The 19,461-nt window shown below is 46.0% G+C and overlaps 1 protein-coding gene across 2 annotated transcripts in view; it reads right to left on the minus strand.

The window, feature by feature from the left end:
- AGMO (alkylglycerol monooxygenase) overlaps positions 1-19,261 on the minus strand; it is a 737,946-nt gene extending 718,685 nt beyond the window's left edge. For both annotated transcript variants that reach the window (XM_086941966.1, XM_086941965.1), the window contains exons 1-2: positions 19,199-19,261; positions 2,174-2,452 (exon numbers count right to left, since the gene is read on the minus strand). In XM_086941966.1, coding sequence (XP_086798092.1) covers positions 2,174-2,299 — 126 coding nt within the window. In that variant the 5' untranslated portion in view covers positions 2,300-2,452; positions 19,199-19,261. The remainder of the gene's footprint in view (positions 1-2,173; positions 2,453-19,198) is intronic.
- Between the last annotated feature and the right edge of the window lie 200 nt (positions 19,262-19,461).

The raw sequence follows: 19,461 nt of genomic DNA on the forward strand, positions 1-19,461 counted from the left end.
GGTATATCGACAAGGGGCCAAAAACCCTGCCGACTACTTGTCGCGACACCCGTTACCACCAGAACCGGTGTCCACAGATGACGAATGCGAGGAGTACGTCTGATGGGTAGCCTTGACCTCCTGTCCGCAATGCATGACGATTGACGAGATCAAGGAAGCAGCCGCCGAGGACAACACCTACATGAGTTCACTGCAGGCTGTCCAGGAAGGGTCCTGGGCTAACTACTTACACCCCCCAAGCACCTGGAACGCAGCAGATAAAGAGGCTCTCACGAGGATCTGGCATGTCCGGCATGAACTCAGTGCCACAGAAGATGGTGTGCTGTTAAGAGGGTCACGCCTGGTGATACCGCAGAGCCTCAAACACCGCGCCACACAACTTGCTCATGGTGGCCACCAAGGCGCCACGAAGATGAAAGCACGCATGCGGGGGAAGGTGTGGTTCCCTGAACTAGAAACAATGGTGGAAGATTACGTGAAGAACTGCATGTCCTGCCAGTTAACGAGTGATCCCGAGCGACCGGCCCCGATAATCACAGAAGAAGCATGCATGACCCCATGGACCAAAGTCAGCATAGACTTCGGGAGCTTCCCAGGGGAAGGGCATACTCTGGTGGCCATCGATTCATACTCCAAGTACCCGCTAGTCGAGAGAGTCACCTCCACAGCCTTCACCCATGTGGGGCCGGCGCTAGAAAAGATGTTTTCCATGTTCGGATACCTTGAAGAACTACGGAGCGACAACGGACCACCGTTCCAGGGCGCGGAGTTCGCCACATTCCTGAAGACCCGGGGCATCGCACACCGTCGCATCACACCCCAATGGCCACAGGCCAACGGGGAGGCAGAAAGGTTTATGCGAACCCTCAATAAGATGTTCCGGATAGCGGTGGTCAAGCAAGCCGACCCTGAACAGAGACTACATGAATTCCTACGGGAGTATCGAGGAACCCCTCACTGCACCACCCAGCGGAGCCCGTGGGCCCTCATGTTCCAAGGCCAACGCAGAGACCTCATTCCTGCTGCACCAGGAGTGGTACCAGATGGGAACAACATGGACGACGCCCAGGAACGGAGGCGACAAAACAACCAGCGAGCGAGCCGGCGCCGGAGGGCCACACCAAGGAGTCTGTGCCCGGGAGCCCAAGTGGTCATACGAAACCGACGCCCTGGGGGAAAAATCCAGACCTACTACGAACCGTGCCCATGGACCGTAACTGCCACAAAAGGCACCATGGTGACTGCAAGAAAAGAGGGAGAGGAAGTATCGAGGAACACGTCCTGGTTCAAGGTGATTTCCCCGGGACTGAGACAAAATCGAGAAGCCACCGAGGGCGACAGTGAGTTGCCTAGAGTCACAACACACGAGAATGAGAACGACTCATCAGTAGGAACATGAGAGGCGGAGCCTGAGCCAGGGTGCGGATCCCCAGCCACGTCAACCCCCAACAGAGACCTGTCCCACGCCATGGAACGTGGCCGAGGTAACGGCCCGAGGTTCAACCTGCGACCAAATCCACCTCCAAGTCAGAAATTAAAAGACTATGCCTGTCAGCTGAGACCCTGAAGCGACCACCAAGGGACACGCAAGTACAGAGCAACATATTTTGAACTGTAAACCATGTTGTGCTGCAAATATGGACTTTGTGCAAAGTTTATATAGTTGGATAGGGATGTAGTGCTGTTTACGCTCTAGCTGTTGCACGCACACGCACCCATACATCGGCAGGTCAGGCGTGGCCTGCGGGGCTGAATAAATGGGGGGCGTGCGCTCGTGCACGTCACTTCCGACTACCACGGTGTGTGAGCCTGAGTCGCTGCCTGTTGCGCGTCCTGCCCCTGCGCACGCGACTGGGCGGTAGCCTGGCCTGCCTACGGCTGAGTACACACCAACACCACACAAAGTAAAGCAATGCACCCTTAAATGACTAACATGTTTTTCACGATTATCCCACAGGTGAGGGGTACTGCCTCGGTTGTAATATTTTCAGTTGAACCCGCTCACCTTCTACCCAATCTAATGCTGTTCATAAGAGCCTCTCTCAGTAGTTCTTACATTCTTTTCCTGTTGATCACATAATGTGCGCTGTCCAGCCAGAGAATAAAGAAAAGCAAATACAGAGAAGAATTGGAAACAGAAACTGACTTAAATTTTGCATAGGTTGTGACGTACCTTATCTACATAATCAGGAACTTCGTCAATTGTTTTGAATGAAGTCTCATTGGGCCGCAGCACGTAGAACATCATGCGGACGCCCTGGGAGAGGGACTGCTCGCTTCCGCCCGCGTAGCCGCCCATGATTGTCCAGAGGAGGAAGGGGCAGTCTGTGGCTGCAGGCAGAGCGCACAGGGAGGGCACACTCCGTGTTCCTCGGTGACCAGGTTAATGCCAGTCTCAGGGCCGGCACATCTGCTGCTTCCACTCCAGCTGTCATCCAAACGGGATCTGGCGCTGGAAGGGAGACGTACAGTTGAGTCACCGGGGCAAAGTTCAATTTGAGAATGAGGCAGAAGCAAAAAAGTGCAGAGCAAACCCATCGTTATGAAGATAAGATAGTAACGCTTGCAAATCAGCCTTAGGTAACTTGCGAGCTACAGATGTCAGTGGCGCTGTTTCAGATTGAATTTACTGGTTCTAGTGTAGTGTTTACAAATTGCGAAAAATTACAATAACATTTATGTTAGTTGATTTTAAATGATTTGAAGTGAACACTCCCAGGCATTGCATCTGAGGGAGTAAACTAAACCTCTGGGCTTGGTGAACTGGCTCGACTTCCGGCTCATTGACACCTTTGACCTATTGCTGTCATCTTTCAGGTTCATGGGATCCGAACAGGTAACAAATGCAAGATTATACATGATTAACTCAGATGTTTTCTGTATTTACTGGAGAAATTTCGTCAGCTTCTACTGCGGGGTTAAGCCTATAAATCGATTTTCGCGTATCTGTTGCTGTTCAGTTCTTGCTCAGGCAGTGGATGCAATGCTCTGCCAGATTAGCCCCCGGCCTAGTTGGACCCCTTGATTTAGGTGCAGATCCTTCCAGCTCCTAAAGAAGATGTCCAGGGGAGCTCGAGGTCCTGGTGCTGCCAATGTGCCTCCTCTTGCAGAGTAGGGAATCTACAGTAGTGTGTATAATGCAGCGCCTATGGCTCGCATTTTGCTTACTTTGTACTTATTATTTTATAGAAAACGTAAGATCCGTGAGCAGACTGGATGCACTTTCAGAAGTACATTGACAAAAGGATGCCTTCAAAAATAACCCGCACAAGGACAAATATTAAGCCTTGTTTAAAGGCAGAACACTGCACAAACTTGAAACAAGTCTTACCTTTGCTGCTCGACGAATCATCAACAGATACAGTCGCAGTGGCTGGGACTTGGCTGGCCCTGGAGGCGTCCCCTTCACAGATTAGAATTATGGGTCCTCTTCACAAAAAAGGTTATACATGTTCAGGTGTATATTTGGAATCTCCGCATGAGCGTGCTTTTAAGGGATTTTCCTCTTCACACAAATCCCAGCACTGGCCACAGTTTTCCAAGCATACTAATGGGACTGCCTTGTTACTTTGCCTGAATGCTCCTATCGCTCCTATGCAGAGTTCTCTATGGAGAGGAATGGAGCCTCCTGCACAATTGCACATTTTTCTCTGCGGAGAAAACCCCTCCCCTAAACACCCAGCAAGTCTTGGGGAGATCAGCTCATCTTTCCGTCCTGGAAAAGGAGTTAGTCCAGCCACTCCAACCAGTTCCAGGGAGGGACTTGTCAGAGTGGAACTTGGAAATACCAACAAATGTACATGTTTGTTGGCATTCTCTTTTTATTGAACAGGCTCATAAGACAGTAGATTAAGAAACTTTTTTATTTTTTTGCAGAGTTTTATATGGCACAAACTTGACCAAAATCCGAATCGGGTATCTGAGCGCTTTACATAGCACCAGTTACGTAACATGAGAACACACATTCATTGTTGTTAGGCACAGGGAGACTAAGTGATTTGTCCAGAATCACAGGATGTTTCAGCATCATTGCCGAGACTCTGTGTTCCTCAGGTCCGAGGTTGAGCGTCCTAGCCATTAGGCCAACTCCTCTTCTATACATGTACATGGTTCGATTGGTTGATAATGAAAGTAGGACATAGTTGGGAGATTGGGACAAACTCTATCTTCGCAAGAATAAGCATGTTGTTAAATTAGCTACAATATGGATTCAGCCAATTTATTACTCCCAGACCTTTTGCTTTCTTGATCTCCTGAGTTTTGAAGTTGATGACTTTGTGGCTCTGCAAAATATTGCCCCCATGGTGGGCCAGGATCCAGCACCAGCTCTTTAATTGATTCATTTGGGGGTGAGGGCATGTGTTGCTCCTCCTTCCCTATAGATGAATTGCCCCCAGGGACCTCATCCCCCCAGGGGCCCAGCAAGCAGGCCCAACTCCAGGCCCCAGCAATCAAGGAGGATGTGGAAGTGCTATTGCCCCCCCTCCCTCAAAAGTGCTAGTTTCTCCCCTGTACCCAGTGCCTGTGAGGATCTCGACTGCCGGACTCTGCACCTTGACCGCATGGAGAAGGCACAGCGCCCCGTGTCAAGGGTTGAGCGGGGCGGCCACTGCTGGATGCTGCACCCTGCCTGCATGGAGCAAGTAGGGAAAGGAAGGTTGCCAGCTCCCGCACTAGCAAAGATATAGCTAGATGCTCTAGTGAGCCGGAGGGGGTATACACCCGTTACAACGCAACTTTTACTCCGCACTACCATTACAACGCGGGCATTACAACGCATGACATTACAACGCATTGCGCTGGGGGGCGCTCTAGGATAAGAGGTAAGTTTAATTTACTATCCAACACCTTCCCTAGGGTCCACGGGGACTGGAGTTAGAATAGTAAATTATACTTACCACTATCCAGCACCTCAAAGCGCTATGCGTTGTAATGGTATGCGTTGTAAAAACCGCGTTGTAATGGTATGCGGAGTAAAAGTATGCGTTGTAACGACATACATCCGCCGGAGGGCTGTGCAGGAGTGGGCTCCCCATGTGGCTGCAACAACGAGAAGCGGGAGAAGCGGTGGGTCTTATGAGAATAGTACCTTGGGGTGTCATATTTACGCCTGACACCAGATCCTGGGTGTGGGTGACTCCTGAACACTCCTTAAGCAATGGAGTAAACGTTCCTAGGGGCAAACCTATCCACTTTTTCAGTAGTTTCTGTTTGCCTTACTGCAAAAAGGCAGAAAAAATGCCATACACCAACACATTTTCAAGAAGACAAAAGTCTTCAACCACACTGAACTTAGCTCTGATGTTGCAAGGTTCAACAGGGCACGAACACAACATCTCCTTTTTAAAACACACTAAATTTGACATCTTTGTAGAAAAGTACTTTTTACATGCTTTGCACTTATATAACATACTTAGAATGTATTCAGCTTGCAGCATATTTCTTGGGAAGCATTCATCATGTCATTCGTACACACTGTCCAAGACTAAGGAACACTGTAAGCAATGTCGTTTGTTGTCCAGTTGAAGATCGTCTGAGTCGAAAGAAAAAAACACATGAGCATTGCACCTGTGACACAGTGCGAGTGGAACAGTGCTTTTAATCTATAAACCACCTCTGATCAAAATTCGGCAAAGGACCACTTTACCTGAGGTTATACTGGAGTGATGTGTCTGAGATGCAGCCCAACTGACTTTAATCTCTAGCCTGCAATAGACGGTAACCTGTTCTACACCATATCGGCCTCCTGATACATCACACACTTGTATAAGGGCTGGTTGGCGCGAGGGGTCTGGCAGTGGGTACTCCTACTATGCTTGAAATAGTGTAGGTAGTATTAGGTAAGAGACTAAACATGATATATCATCATATATTTATATAATCACACTATAACATTATGATGGTTGAACTTTTCTTCTTCTTCATCATTTTTGTAATGCTGGTTACAATGTTATGTTTCGTCCGAACTAATAATTGCAGCTCACTCTGTTTACACAAGAATACAATTGCTTCAATAAATGTTTGAAAAGCCAATTTGTATATTTCTTGTGTCTCCCTTTAGGCATACCTGAATAACAATGAGAGGGCAGATCTGTATCCATTATTTCTTTGTGGAATTACAGTGCTCATGACTGAGGTGGCAGACACCATCTGGTATCCTGTAAGATCAGGGGTCCAGGTGGGCCACTGTGAGCTAGCTAGGAATTAGGCCAACATACTCTGATGATATGTGTGGACTAAGTCCCCATATTTTGACAGTTATGTAGTCCGGATACACAGTCCTATTTGATTCATTGGAACCGTATGGCACTGATATCTGGGTGCGTGTGTGTTAGTGTCATAAGAAAATCACTAGTGTCCTCCCATACCTAACACTAAAATCTGAGTTGAAGCAGGCCCTGTCTCCCAACAAACCAGGAGACAGATGTCTGGTAGGACAATAGCAGGGTCTTGTAGCACTGAGACGGGGTACACAAGAACTGTCCAGGAATCCTTTTTGCTTCCTGTCAAGTGTGGCAATGTTTTACATGAGAGACTTATCAGGCAGGGTTAGGTTCTGTTGTGAACACAGGATGGCAGCCTCCACCCGTCTGCTGAGGTCAAGTGGGCCATTTCTGCTCGTTCAACTTTACCTATCAATCACACCTGTCCATTGTGTGGTTCTTGTGAGGAATTTCCCACCTCATTAAAGCCTGAGTTCAGGCTGGAAGTTGGCAGAGGCTATTTCTAATTGCCTTCTGAAAGTTCAGGCAGGTAGCAAAAATATGATCTAGAAAAAGTTGAACATTTGGGATGATCATGGAGAAAATTGGGATTTCCTACAGAAGAATGCTATGGTTATACCTAGACTCAGAGTACATTTTTGTCACTTCAGCCCTGTCACCTTTCGGTTACAAGAATGGAAGGAGCCAAGACTAGAGGGCGACTGTTTATCTAATTTATTGGGGTTACAGTTTGTAAGACACCAACTCAAAATCCTTATTATAAGATGCAAGGTCAGTCGCAAGGTCGTTGTCCTCGGGACACTTCCTGGGGTACTTCCTGGGGCACGTCTTGGTTCAAGGTCCGGGAGTCTCCAGCACATGAAAAGGAAAGAATAATAGGTGGCTTTTAGTGTCGTGCTCCGACTTACTAGAATACTCGGAAACAGGGAGGGGGTGAGGGATAAAGGAATAACCACCACCACATTCAGTGCTCTGTGTTTGACTCGGCTAAACAAAGTGCCCCGGTGATAACCCGGTTTCCTATCCCGACCCCCCTTTCTTGAAGTTTAATAAAGAACCCAAACGAGCACGCACCTGGGAGAGCCACGCGTCCTCCTTCGCGTGGCTGGGCGAAACATGGTGTCGTTGGCCTCCTGGCTTAACAGCTACCTCCGTCCACTCCTCCTCGGGTTTCGGTCCGGCACCTTCTCCGCTCCTGGTGTCGTCCACATCCAAGGATTCCGCCTTCCCGGTACTCCCCGTTCTCCTGGTCGCGTGGTCCTCCTGGCGTCTCAGTTCTTCCTCCCACGACGGACAACCGGCGTCTTCCTGGTCTCCTCTCATATGGTGAGAGGACGGTCCTGATAGGCCCGCAAAGTCAGGTGGTCCAGATGCGAAGCCGTCCTCTCGAGCACACAGGCTGTCCTTAAAGGGCCCGTAGTAATCCGCCTGTTGAGGAGACGGACAATCAGTTAGCCCTGCCGGGGCTGAGCACGGGACCCCCTGACAAACCCCTCCCCCAGACTTTTCCCGTTCGGGGGAAAGTGGATAGCGAGACAAATAGTCAGCATTCGTTTGAGCCGTACCCTGTCGGTGACAAACTTCAAAGTCATACGGTTGCAGAGACAAAAACCAACGTAGAATGCGCTCATTTCGTCCCTTGTTCCGCTGGAGCCACTGCAAAGGGGCATGGTCAGAGTACAGCGTAAAGCGCCTACCGTCCAGATAATAATGAAGCTTTTCAATGCTCCACTTGACAGCAAGGCACTCCTTTTCAATGGTGGGATACACTGATTCTCTGGGGAAAAGTTTCCTGCTCAAATATAGGATTGGGCGCTCTCTACCATCCTGATCTAATTGAGACAATACAGCCCCCAGACCCACCCCAGAAGCATCCGTTTGCAAATAGAAGGGCTTGTCGAAGTCAGGAGTGATTAAGACTGGAGCCGAGGAAAGAACATCCTTCAATGCCTGAAAAGCTGCCTGAGCCTGAGAGGAAGGTTGCTTGAAGGAAACAGAAGAGGCAGTTTTTTTCAACATATCGGTCAAAGGAGCAGACATTGTGGCAAAATGAGGTATAAATCGTCTGTAGTAACCTACCAACCCAAGAAAAGCTCGGAGGTCACGTCTATTACGAGGAAATTCCTGTTGTTGGATGGCTTTAACCTTTTCCTGTTGAGGAAACAACTGGCCGTTACCTAGCATGTACCCAAGGTATTTCACTTGGGAAAAAGCAAAGCGTGACTTTTTGGCATTGATATGGAGCCCTGCCTTTTCTAAAGCCATTAGGATTTGACTCAAGTGTTGCAAATGAGTCTGCCAATCAGGACTATGGATAACGATGTCATCAATGTATGCAGCCGCAAAATGTCCATAGGGGGCCAATACTGTGTCCATAAGACGTTGGAACGTAGCAGGGGCCCCATGAAGTCCAAAGGGTAAGACAGTGAAATGAAAGAGACCATCAGGGGTGGTAAACGCTGTCTTTTCCTGATCTTTCGGAGAAAGAGGCACCTGCCAATAACCTTTGGTGAGGTCAATAGTTGTTATGTATTGAGCCTCCCCAAGGCGCTCTATCAACTCATCTACCCTAGGCAATGGATACCCGTCTTGTTTGGACACCTTGTTCACTGCCCTAAAGTCAATGCAAAACCTCTTGCTTCCGTCAGGCTTTGGCACCAAAACCACTGGGGAAGACCAGTTACTTTTGGAGGGTACAATGATCCCGGCTTCCAACATTTTCTGTACCTCCTCTTTTATCACTGATCTCCGTGCTTCGGGGACCCGATAGGGTTTCTGCTTTACTACCACCCCCGGGGCTGTTGGAATATGGTGTTCAGCCAAAGTGGTTCTACCTGGCTGATCCGAGAATATAGCCTGGTGTTTTAACATTAACTCCTGCAATCCTTTTTTCTTAGAATCAGTAAGGTCAGGATTTATCACTGCATGTTCGATGGTATTAACAGGTGGGGTTGCCAGAGACACAGTCACATGAGATTTTGGCGGGGTACCTAACCACTTTTTCAACAGATTTATATGGTAAATCTGTGTTCGGGAAGGAGATATCTGCAACGTATACGTTGTTCTGCCTATTTTCTTGATTATCTGAAAAGGACCTTGCCACTCCTTCCTAAGTTTGTGTGTGGATGTAGGAAGTAGGACCAAAGCCCAGTCTCCAACGTCCAACTCTCTCCACTTTTTGCCTTTATCATAAAAGGTCTTTTGTTTGTCTTGCGCTTTTTCTAGAGTTTCATAAGACAGGGTCCTCAACTTGTGCAACCGGGACTTCAACTGCTGGGAGTAATCCAACAACTCTTCAGCGTCTTTTGAGCTAGTTTTCTCCCAACTATCCCTGGTTATTTCAAGCAACGTACGGGGTTTCCTGCCAAACAGTAACTCGAAGGGGGTGGTCCCTAAACTACTTTGGTACTGGCTTCTTAACACATACAAAGCCAATGGTAGTAGTTGGTCCCACTGTTTACCATCTCCGGTCAAAAGCTTCTTCAGAGTGGTTTTGATTAACCCATTGTAGCGTTCTACCAGACCATCGGTTTGTGGATGGTATACCGATGTACGAAGATGTTTGATATTGAGGATAGTACAGACCTGTTTCATAAGGCGAGACACGAATGGTGTCCCTTGGTCTGTTAGAAGCTCTTTAGGAAACCCCATCCGTGTGAACAACTCTACCAATTTTTGTGAAATGGCACTAGTGGTGGCTGCTCGTAATGGGAATGCCTCAGGATAACGAGTAGCGTAATCAACTATTACCATAACATATTGGTAACCTCGGTGTGATTTCGGTAAGGGTCCTATGATGTCTAATCCTATCCTTTCAAAGGGCTTACCAATGATTGGAAGTGGAACAAGGGGTACCTTAGGGGGAATGTACGGGTTCTTTTTCTGACAGATCTGGCACTCTTGACAGTATTTCTTCACTTGTGCATACACCCCGGGCCAATAGAAATGCTCAACTATTGAATTAGTGGTCTTTTCGGCACCCGAATGACCTGCTAACAGATGTGCATGAGCATAAAACATTACTTGCTCACGGAACATGGTAGGGACGATTAGTTGGGGGGTAGCCTGACTCTGCCCTATCCTGTATAGAAGACCATTTTGTTCTACAAAACAAGGATAAGTAAGGGTGTTCTGACTCTTATTATCCTGCGCGTTTTTCCAAGCGGTTGCCAAGGAGGCATCATTCAACTGTGCAGCCCGAAAGTTGGTATCGGTGGACCAAGGTTCTTCTGCTAACAGACCTTCACTAACCCCGCTTCTACCTTGCTTCTCTAAAACTTCTGCCATCAAAGTAGAAAACCACTTATTATCTGTGCCTATAATAAGCGGTTCAGGGAGATCAGGAAGGACTCCTACTTCACACTGTACCTGGGTTCCCTTTTCTGTTGTAATCATGACTCTAGCTAGGGAATAAGTACGGATATCTCCATGCACACACTTTATCCGTACACTACGGTTCAATAGCAAAGAGGAACTGTTCAGAGTGTCTTTCCGTATTACCGAATGGCGACACCCTGAGTCTAGCAGGGCACGGGTTTTCTTACCGTCTACCAAGACACTTACATAAAATGCGGGACCAGTCTCTTGTGCATATAAGAGAGCACGCGGAGCATACCCCACTTCCATGGGCTCTTCCTCCTTCTCTCTTTTTTTCCGACAGTATTTGGCAATATGTCCCCACTCGCCGCATTCATAACACTGAGGGCTCGTAAAGACCGGTGGTTCAGGCTTCAACGGTTTAGGCTTTATGGGCGGAGGCTCATTTGTCGGTTTGTACGTTTTTTTCTCTGGTTTTACAAAGTTTTTATTCACAACAGGTTTTTCGGTTTCGCGAAAAACTGGCCTAGTTTGAGCTCTCGCATAGGAATTCGCCATTTCAATAGCGTGTTCCAGGGTCAAACCTGCATGCTGCCGCAGCCATCTTTGTGTTCCATAGGGCAATGCTTCAAGAAATTGTTCCAAATAAATTTTATTCATGACATTTTCGATATTTCCTTCCTGTGGCTTTAACCACCTATCGGCAGCGTCTTTCAGTTTATAAAAAAGAGTTTTGGGAGCATCAGTGGGAGTTCCTCTTTCTTGTCGAAACTTTAACCGATGAGTCTCATCATCGACTCCCAATCTATCAAGGATGATTTGTTTCACATGTCCGTAAGCTGCAGTTCCATCCTTGTTTGCTAATTGATAAGCTGCCTGGGCTTCTCCCGTAAGAAGAGGTGCTAAATAAAAGGGCCATCTCTCACCCGGCCATGCACTAGCTCGGGCTGCCCTTTCGAAATTCAAAAAAAATGAAACGGGATCGTCTCCTGGAGTGTATTTTTGGAGCGGCACTACTGCCCCTGGTGGGTGTGCAGCTCTGCTTTGACCCAACACTGCCAGCAATTGAGTTTGACCCTCCGATAATTTTGTAAGGTGATCTGCCTGTGTCTGTATAGACGCGGTGAACGTGGCTCTATCACTGTCCGCTTGCTCGTTAGACCGGTTAATTGCCCACTCTAGCTTGGACTGGCCTTCACTTAACTGGGTTAGTAAGGTCTCCATCTTGTTTATTTCAGACGGAATGTCTCCTGGCTGGCTCGCCACTTGTCACCTTTCGGTTACAAGAATGGAAGGAGCCAAGACTAGAGGGCGACTGTTTATCTAATTTATTGGGGTTACAGTTTGTAAGACACCAACTCAAAATCCTTATTATAAGATGCAAGGTCAGTCGCAAGGTCGTTGTCCTCGGGACACTTCCTGGGGTACTTCCTGGGGCACGTCTTGGTTCAAGGTCCGGGAGTCTCCAGCACATGAAAAGGAAAGAATAATAGGTGGCTTTTAGTGTCGTGCTCCGACTTACTAGAATACTCGGAAACAGGGAGGGGGTGAGGGATAAAGGAATAACCACCACCACATTCAGTGCTCTGTGTTTGACTCGGCTAAACAAAGTGCCCCAGTGATAACCCGGTTTCCTATCCCGACCCCCCTTTCTTGAAGTTTAATAAAGAACCCAAACGAGCACGCACCTGGGAGAGCCACGCGTCCTCCTTCGCGTGGCTGGGCGAAACACGGTGTCGTTGGCCTCCTGGCTTAACAGCTACCTCCGTCCACTCCTCCTCGGGTTTCGGTCCGGCACCTTCTCCGCTCCTGGTGTCGTCCACATCCAAGGATTCCGCCTTCCCGGTACTCCCCGTTCTCCTGGTCGCGTGGTCCTCCTGGCGTCTCAGTTCTTCCTCCCACGACGGACAACCGGCGTCTTCCTGGTCTCCTCTCATATGGTGAGAGGACGGTCCTGATAGGCCCGCAAAGTCAGGTGGTCCAGATGCGAAGCCGTCCTCTCGAGCACACAGGCTGTCCTTAAAGGGCCCGTAGTAATCCGCCTGTTGAGGAGACGGACAATCAGTTAGCCCTGCCGGGGCTGAGCACGGGACCCCCTGACAAGCCCTCTATCTGATTTGCTCTTTCCTAGCATCCCTTCCCCCTTTTGTAGCCACATTAGTACTCTGTACTCCTATTTTGCTGAATTAGTTTTTGTTTGTCTTAGGACGCTGTGCACTTTACCACTGCTAACCAGTACTAATGTGTTTGAGCTCATTCCCTAAAACAGTAAAATTGGCATATGTAATTTCCTATTATGTCCCTAGTTAAGTGACAGGCCATAAAAAGAAATACTACTAGTGTAACAGCAGCACTTATTGTGCTAACCTCTAAGCAGCCCCTTAAAACAGGTCTCAGGCCTCTCAATGCATCCTGGTAGTAGTGTAAACCTTTGGAAGTTTTGCTAATGATGCCCATATACCCCAGATCCAAAATGTATGACTTACAGCATTTTTGGTAAAAGTGCTCGAAGAAAAGAGAGGATACTGGGACATATCTGCTCTTCGATCCTCACAGGGTTCATCGCTGGTTGGCCTGACTTTGCGGCAGCTCCCGCTATGTTCTTCTCCGCAACAGCAAATCCTGTTCAACAGCACCTCACAGAAGAGGTATCTGACCTTGTGAAGCCCTCATTGGCTACCGTGTGTGACTTTGTCCCCCTGGAGATTTTTGACTTCCCCAAAAATACTGAGGGCCTGATTACACTTTCGGTCACCATTTTTGTGGAGGAACCGCCCAACCTTTGGTCGGTGGTTCCGCACATCAAATTACGATCTAACCACACTATGCGGTGGCAGAAATCATCCGCAGCACAAGCTCCTATTGAGAAATGGGTGTTTGTGAACATGTGAGAAGTCTGCCACATGGTGCAGGGATGTTCAGGGCTACACAATTGGTTCCCCCATGCCCAGGTCAGGGAGCAAAGGGGTAAGGGCATTCTGCTAAGCTGCTAGGAGCCCCTAATGTCGCTTTCCGACAGCCTTTCCATATCGGAAAAGGCAACATGGAAAGGCTGTCGGAAACCGACATCATAATCCTGACAGTAGAAACACCATACTTAAAGGATTATGGTGAGTTTCTGACCGACTGATGGGCTCCATGAGCCTGTCGGAAATCGTCGGTCAGCCCCTCCGACTGCTGCCTCCGACTGTGCACATCGTAATGGTTCGGTAGAACTGCACCAGTGGATGTGGTTCGGACCACACCCGACAAGCCTTCGGTTGCGGTCCAAACTGCATCGTAATTAGGTCCCTTGTCTAAATTAAAGATTCTTCACTGCGACTTTGCCCCGTGGCTCCCTGACGATGACGCCTCCTCCTTGGACACTGTCAGCTGCCTTACCCAATTGAACTTTACCTTCTCAGGCAATTTTTCTTGAAATTTCTTCTAAGTCCAAAGGCAAGCGGGGACAAGACTCATTCCACTTGTATCAGCCCCCCGTTCCATTCCAGTCAGCCATAACGTTCAGCTTTGTTCTGATCTTGTTTGATTAGATGTCTGTGGTTGGCGATGTAATCATTAAGGGCCAGATGTAGGTGGGAGATTTTGGCCATTTACCGGCCGGTAACGGCCGAATTCGGCCGTTACCGACCGGTAAATGGCCAAGGAGATGTAGGGGGATAAAAAACATGCATTTTCGGTAATTTTACCGAATAGGTAATTTTACCGAATCGGTAAAATTACAGAATCGGTAAAATTACTGATTCTGTATATTTTACCGAATCAGTAAATATACCGGTTGGTAAAATTACCGAAAATGCATGTTTGGTATGTAGGTGCCAATTTTAACATTGACACAGGGCTTTGAGATTCGGTATTTTACCATGCAATACAATTGCATGGTAAAATACTGATTCAGGTGTACATACAAATCTGTGCATGTACAACTGTGCCATGTGGCACACATACATGCCACATGGCACACAAGCCTAAAACAGGGGTGCCAGAGGGTGTCAAAGTGACACCCCCTGCACCTTTGCAAAATTCGGTATTTACCGATTCGGTAAATACCGAATCGGTATTTGATATTGAATCCTATGGGCTTCAAGGACCATAGGATTCAATAGCAAATACTGATTCGGTATTTACCGAATCGGTAAATACCGAATTTTACCGATTCGGTAACATTTACCGAATTGGTACCTACATTAGAAATACCTACTCTTAATTACCGAATCGGTAAAATTCGGTAATTAAGAGTCGGTATTTCTGATTTTGCTACATCTGGCCCTAAGGCACTTGTTTTCACCTTAAACTTTAAAAAAATTCATATCTCCGGTTGTACTGATTGGATTTGTGTTGTTTTGGTGTCAAATAATTTATTCGATTTTACTATATGTTTATAAATCAGTGTGGGATGTTGCCTGTGTTGTGCTGTCACTTTATTAATATTTGTGTGCTGCATAAATATTTTACACTTTGTATATATGGCATCATTGCTTTTGTGCCTAGCTACCAGAGGGTTGAGCACAGGTTAATTTAGTGTCTTTAGTGGTTCGCCCTGATGGGGATTGTGGCTGTTTCATGAGTAGAGTTAACACTGCCCTCAAACCAACAACCACATTTCTCACATAGTCAAATTCAGGTATTTTGAATTATCAGGATGTAAAGTTCAGCAACAGCCACATGCACAACACCTGCTATTCACAAACTATTCTTTAATGTATTATTATCCTCAGATACTTAAATCATAACATGTATACAATATTAACCTGTGACAAAAATGTACAAGGAGCAATTATACAGACCTAAATGGATCTATTTTCCTGTTAATAGATTTCACCAAGAAATAAGTAGAAGATAAGCACCTGGCACAGCCAGCCATTGAGAGAAAACTCTGCAGGCCATATGCAACAGTAGAACATTCATTTTATGTGGTCACTGAATACACATATCAAGTGATAATTTAGGAAGGGGTAAAGCCATGTAACGGTTGGTGAAACTAAGCTACTCTACTTGATTAGGAATGTGGCTAGTTTTGACCACAAAAGCAAGAATCATGATTTGAGATCGTCTGTATGAAGCTCAATTATGAGATGGTTTCTGGGTATGCTGGGATTTCCCATGGTGGGCTATCTTCACTTCAGTAGTCAGTGCTTGTACCTAAGAAGTGAACTAAGAAAATAGTGATTTTCCTTGTGGTAAAACTCATACCATAATTGGCTGTCAAACCTATGGTCAACAACATTGGGACCATTATTTTAGCTGAGTTTAATTTTGCAACTATTCTAGAAAAAGGTTTTATCCAGATATTAAATATTTACCTATAGAAAGTATAATGGGCTGACGATCAGAAGTTGATAACAAACTCCATTCAATATTGTAAGAACCTATTAATATTCAAGTTTTTCTTGGAAGGAACTGGAATGTAATGTTAATTGAAAGCCTCCTGAGGCTCATTAGCAACAGCAATGCCAATATCAGTGTCATACAACAAAATTACTTCAAAACATATATTTTTATTATTGATTTTTTCATATAAAAATAGTTTACACTTTTTTAATGTGTTTTATCATTTTATTAATGTCTGTTATATCTCAAAGACATTCATCATTGTCTACACATACATATAACAAACTAGACAAACAGTTACCAAGATGCCAGCAAGGCTTAGCCAGCAAAAACGAAATCCAGCACAGCATCAAAAATTCAGGAGGTAGAGCCGCCAAAAAAAAGTCAGTGGAAACCACGACAAAGATGCAAAGTCTAACAGACTATCATTGGTGCTTATTGCTTTTTAGTGCTATTTTGACTTACATTCTTCTTTTACAAAATCATATCTCTGGTTCCTCTTGTATTTTTGTCATTTTGGCATCATTCTTTTATTAAAATGTATTCTATTGTTCAATTTATTTTCAATTTCTATTGTTTAGTGTTTCGGCTTTATTATTGTTTTGGTACTGCATAACTACTTTACACATTGATCTAATTTAAGCCTGTCTGCTCTGTGACATAGCTACCAGAGTTTTGACCTGAGGTTAATTTACTGTTGTTTCACCCTTCAAAGTTAGTGTTATTTTCCATTGATGTGGATGACTGGTCATGGCAAATATTAATCCACTTTGCTACAAAGGATTAAAGGTTTAAAGGTGGAAAACAATTCTGGGTAGAAAACAGTTATTAGAGAAAGCCAGAAAAGGCCCTCCTGTGGGTACCTCAGACTCATTACTGCAGATCCAGAATGGCATTTAGCTAGCTTGGAGAAGAGGTTAGATCTAAGTCTGGATTTTATCTTCTGCGTCTGCTTCCTGAGTATTGAATAAAATAGTCATTTCTGGCAAGTTAATTTTGAAATCAGAGTAGGGTGATTTGAATCCTAAGTGATGCAAAAGCACTGGACAGTAACAGTTCCAGCCAAAATAAGGTGTGTTTCAAATGCCAAAGCTTAATATTAGCATTGTGGTCTTGGGTCTAGCATGTCCCCATTGCTTCTTCTTTTTTGAAGAGTCTAGAGCTGGAACATTATCAGAGAATCTTAAACCCACCATAAACTTATTGATATTCTCTCTATATTGCCAGGTGCTTAAATATATATGTTATTACATTAGTTGTCTCTATAGGATAAATGAAATTTCTGGCCTTCATTTGCATTCCTGCTCTATGTATTTAATTGGTTTACCTTTTTTACGCTCTTCACAATCAATCCTTGGTTTCTAACCCCCCTCTTCTCTCTTACCCCTTAGAAAAATGGAAGATAAAAAAATACTTGATTTGTAAATTATTTTGAATTCCACCGATTATTGAGGATATACTGTACTCTTGTTATCTATAAGGAAATTTATGTTTTTTACAACTTTTTCTATTGCTCAATTAAACTTTTAAACATTAAATATGAATTCATCAGCTACTAGTCTGAAATGCAGGTGCACAGTGCCAAACAACTCTGATTGGCAGGATGTACGTTTCTTGAAACCCTAGCTTAAAGTGGGGTCAATGCACTCGCCTTACATAGGGGCCGACTAGGATTGCGGTGAATCCGCATCCTCCGGGCCGGCGGAAGCCACCACCGGCCCGGAGGATGCGGATTCACTGCTGCGGTGATTCTAAAGACCCCCCGCCAGATTAGGATGGCTGGGGGGTCATCGGCAGACGGGAAGACCGTCCGCCGCTTTTCCGCAGCAATCGCCTTCCGACCGCGGCGGAAAAGCTCTAATATGGGGGCGGTGTCTATCAGACACCGCCAGCCATATTAGGATTTGCATTGGGACATGCCTTTCCACGGCGGCAATGCCGCTACGAAAAGGCATACAGTCTTTTCTTTGGGGGCCCGTTGCGGGCCCCCAGAGTGAAGAGGGGTGGGTGGTGCACATAGGGGGTACCTATGGTACCCCCCTGCATTTACATGCACAAAGCGGCAGGCACCGCGCGGTGCCTGCCGCTTTGTGCATGTAAATGTACAACATGCTTTTTTAACCTTGCGGCGGGTGCTGCTTCAAGCAGCGCACCCACCGCAAAGTTAATTGCACCAGAGGGACCACCGCTGCTCCTGCGGACGGTACCTCCACCTAAGGGGTGGCGGCCGGACGCAGGTCCGTCCGCCATCCTAATGAGGCCCTTAGTTTGGTTCAACACTGGTAATCTTTTGTGCTTGATGGTTCAACGGGGCAGAGGCCTACTACCAGAACCCTAACTCTATGGGGAGCTTCGGGACTGGCTCCAGTTAGCCGCTTAACTGGGAAACAGTTGCAGTTCTACCAAATGTCTCCAATTTAAGATGGGGTTCAGGCAAAATGTAAGTTTCTTAAATGCCGTAAAACAATATCAGACGGCCCTTCTGCTTAAATTACAGACTTCCTATCAATGTAGGCAATATATTATTGTAAGAATCGTAATAAAAGCCAGTTTAAGGCAAACCAAGAACTGTTTAAGGAAGAGTAAGTGTAATTGAAACATTTGACAACTTCTGATATCAGTGCAAGGAGATTCTTGGCAGGCAAACCACAAAGAAAATGCCAGGTCGGAGATTGCAAGATACCTCAGAGGAACTCTATGCTTCAGATTACTGCAGAGCAGTCTCTTAACACTGTGGCTAAAACACACATGAGATACACCACTTGGGTTCTCCATAACGAAGGCACTGAGCAAAGACAATAATATTCAAGCTGTTCATTAAACAGCATAGGATCCATGTTGCTAAAACTTGCTGAAACTTAAAAAACGTCAACATTTTGATTTTGTTTCCATTTTGAGAGCCTCTTGAGTTTCTCAAGTCATTGGCAAAGTACACTATTTGAAGCACTTATTACAGAATAACAAATGCAGATCATACCATATTTTACAAATGTTAGGCACTGCAAAATGAATGCTTAACATACCATTGAAACATGATGTAAAAGGAGTATAGTTTTTCTGAGCCAAAGAACAAAAGTTATCGGAGTTTATGCGTCTTAAATCTAAACTACGATTTACAGATCAAGTTACCAAGAAGAAATATTTTTAATTAGCATAGTTCTCTGGATTTTAAATACACCATTACTAGAGATATGTGATTACATTTGACGACACTGAACGTGCAATCGCTATTTGTTATCGAGAGCAGTCTGTAACGCTGGCTGCGTAAATACGTGTGAGGCGAAAGCTGCTGCACGTAATCCGTGTAAGAAAGCTGCTGTGCTGACCTTTAGGTGGGGATCAGAAGAATGCAGCGACTCCTTAGAGCTCCTCTCTAAAGGCGAAGGCAGACGAAGCGTACAGTGGCTTTTGAAGTAGTTGAAGAAGGAAACCAGGAAGTATGATTCCATAGGCTGGAGAAGCTGCCTGTAATGCATCTCTTAGGGGCGGGCCTGCAGTCTGCTGAGAAAAAGAGAGCGGCAAAGCAAACATCACGAAGAAACAGCAGCAGGATGAAGCAGCGTCGCGTTGTTTTTAGTGAAGCGTTTGA

Source organism: Lissotriton vulgaris, chromosome 10 (genome assembly GCF_964263255.1).
Source record: "Lissotriton vulgaris chromosome 10, aLisVul1.2, whole genome shotgun sequence".
NCBI classification, from domain to species: Eukaryota; Metazoa; Chordata; class Amphibia; order Caudata; family Salamandridae; genus Lissotriton; species Lissotriton vulgaris.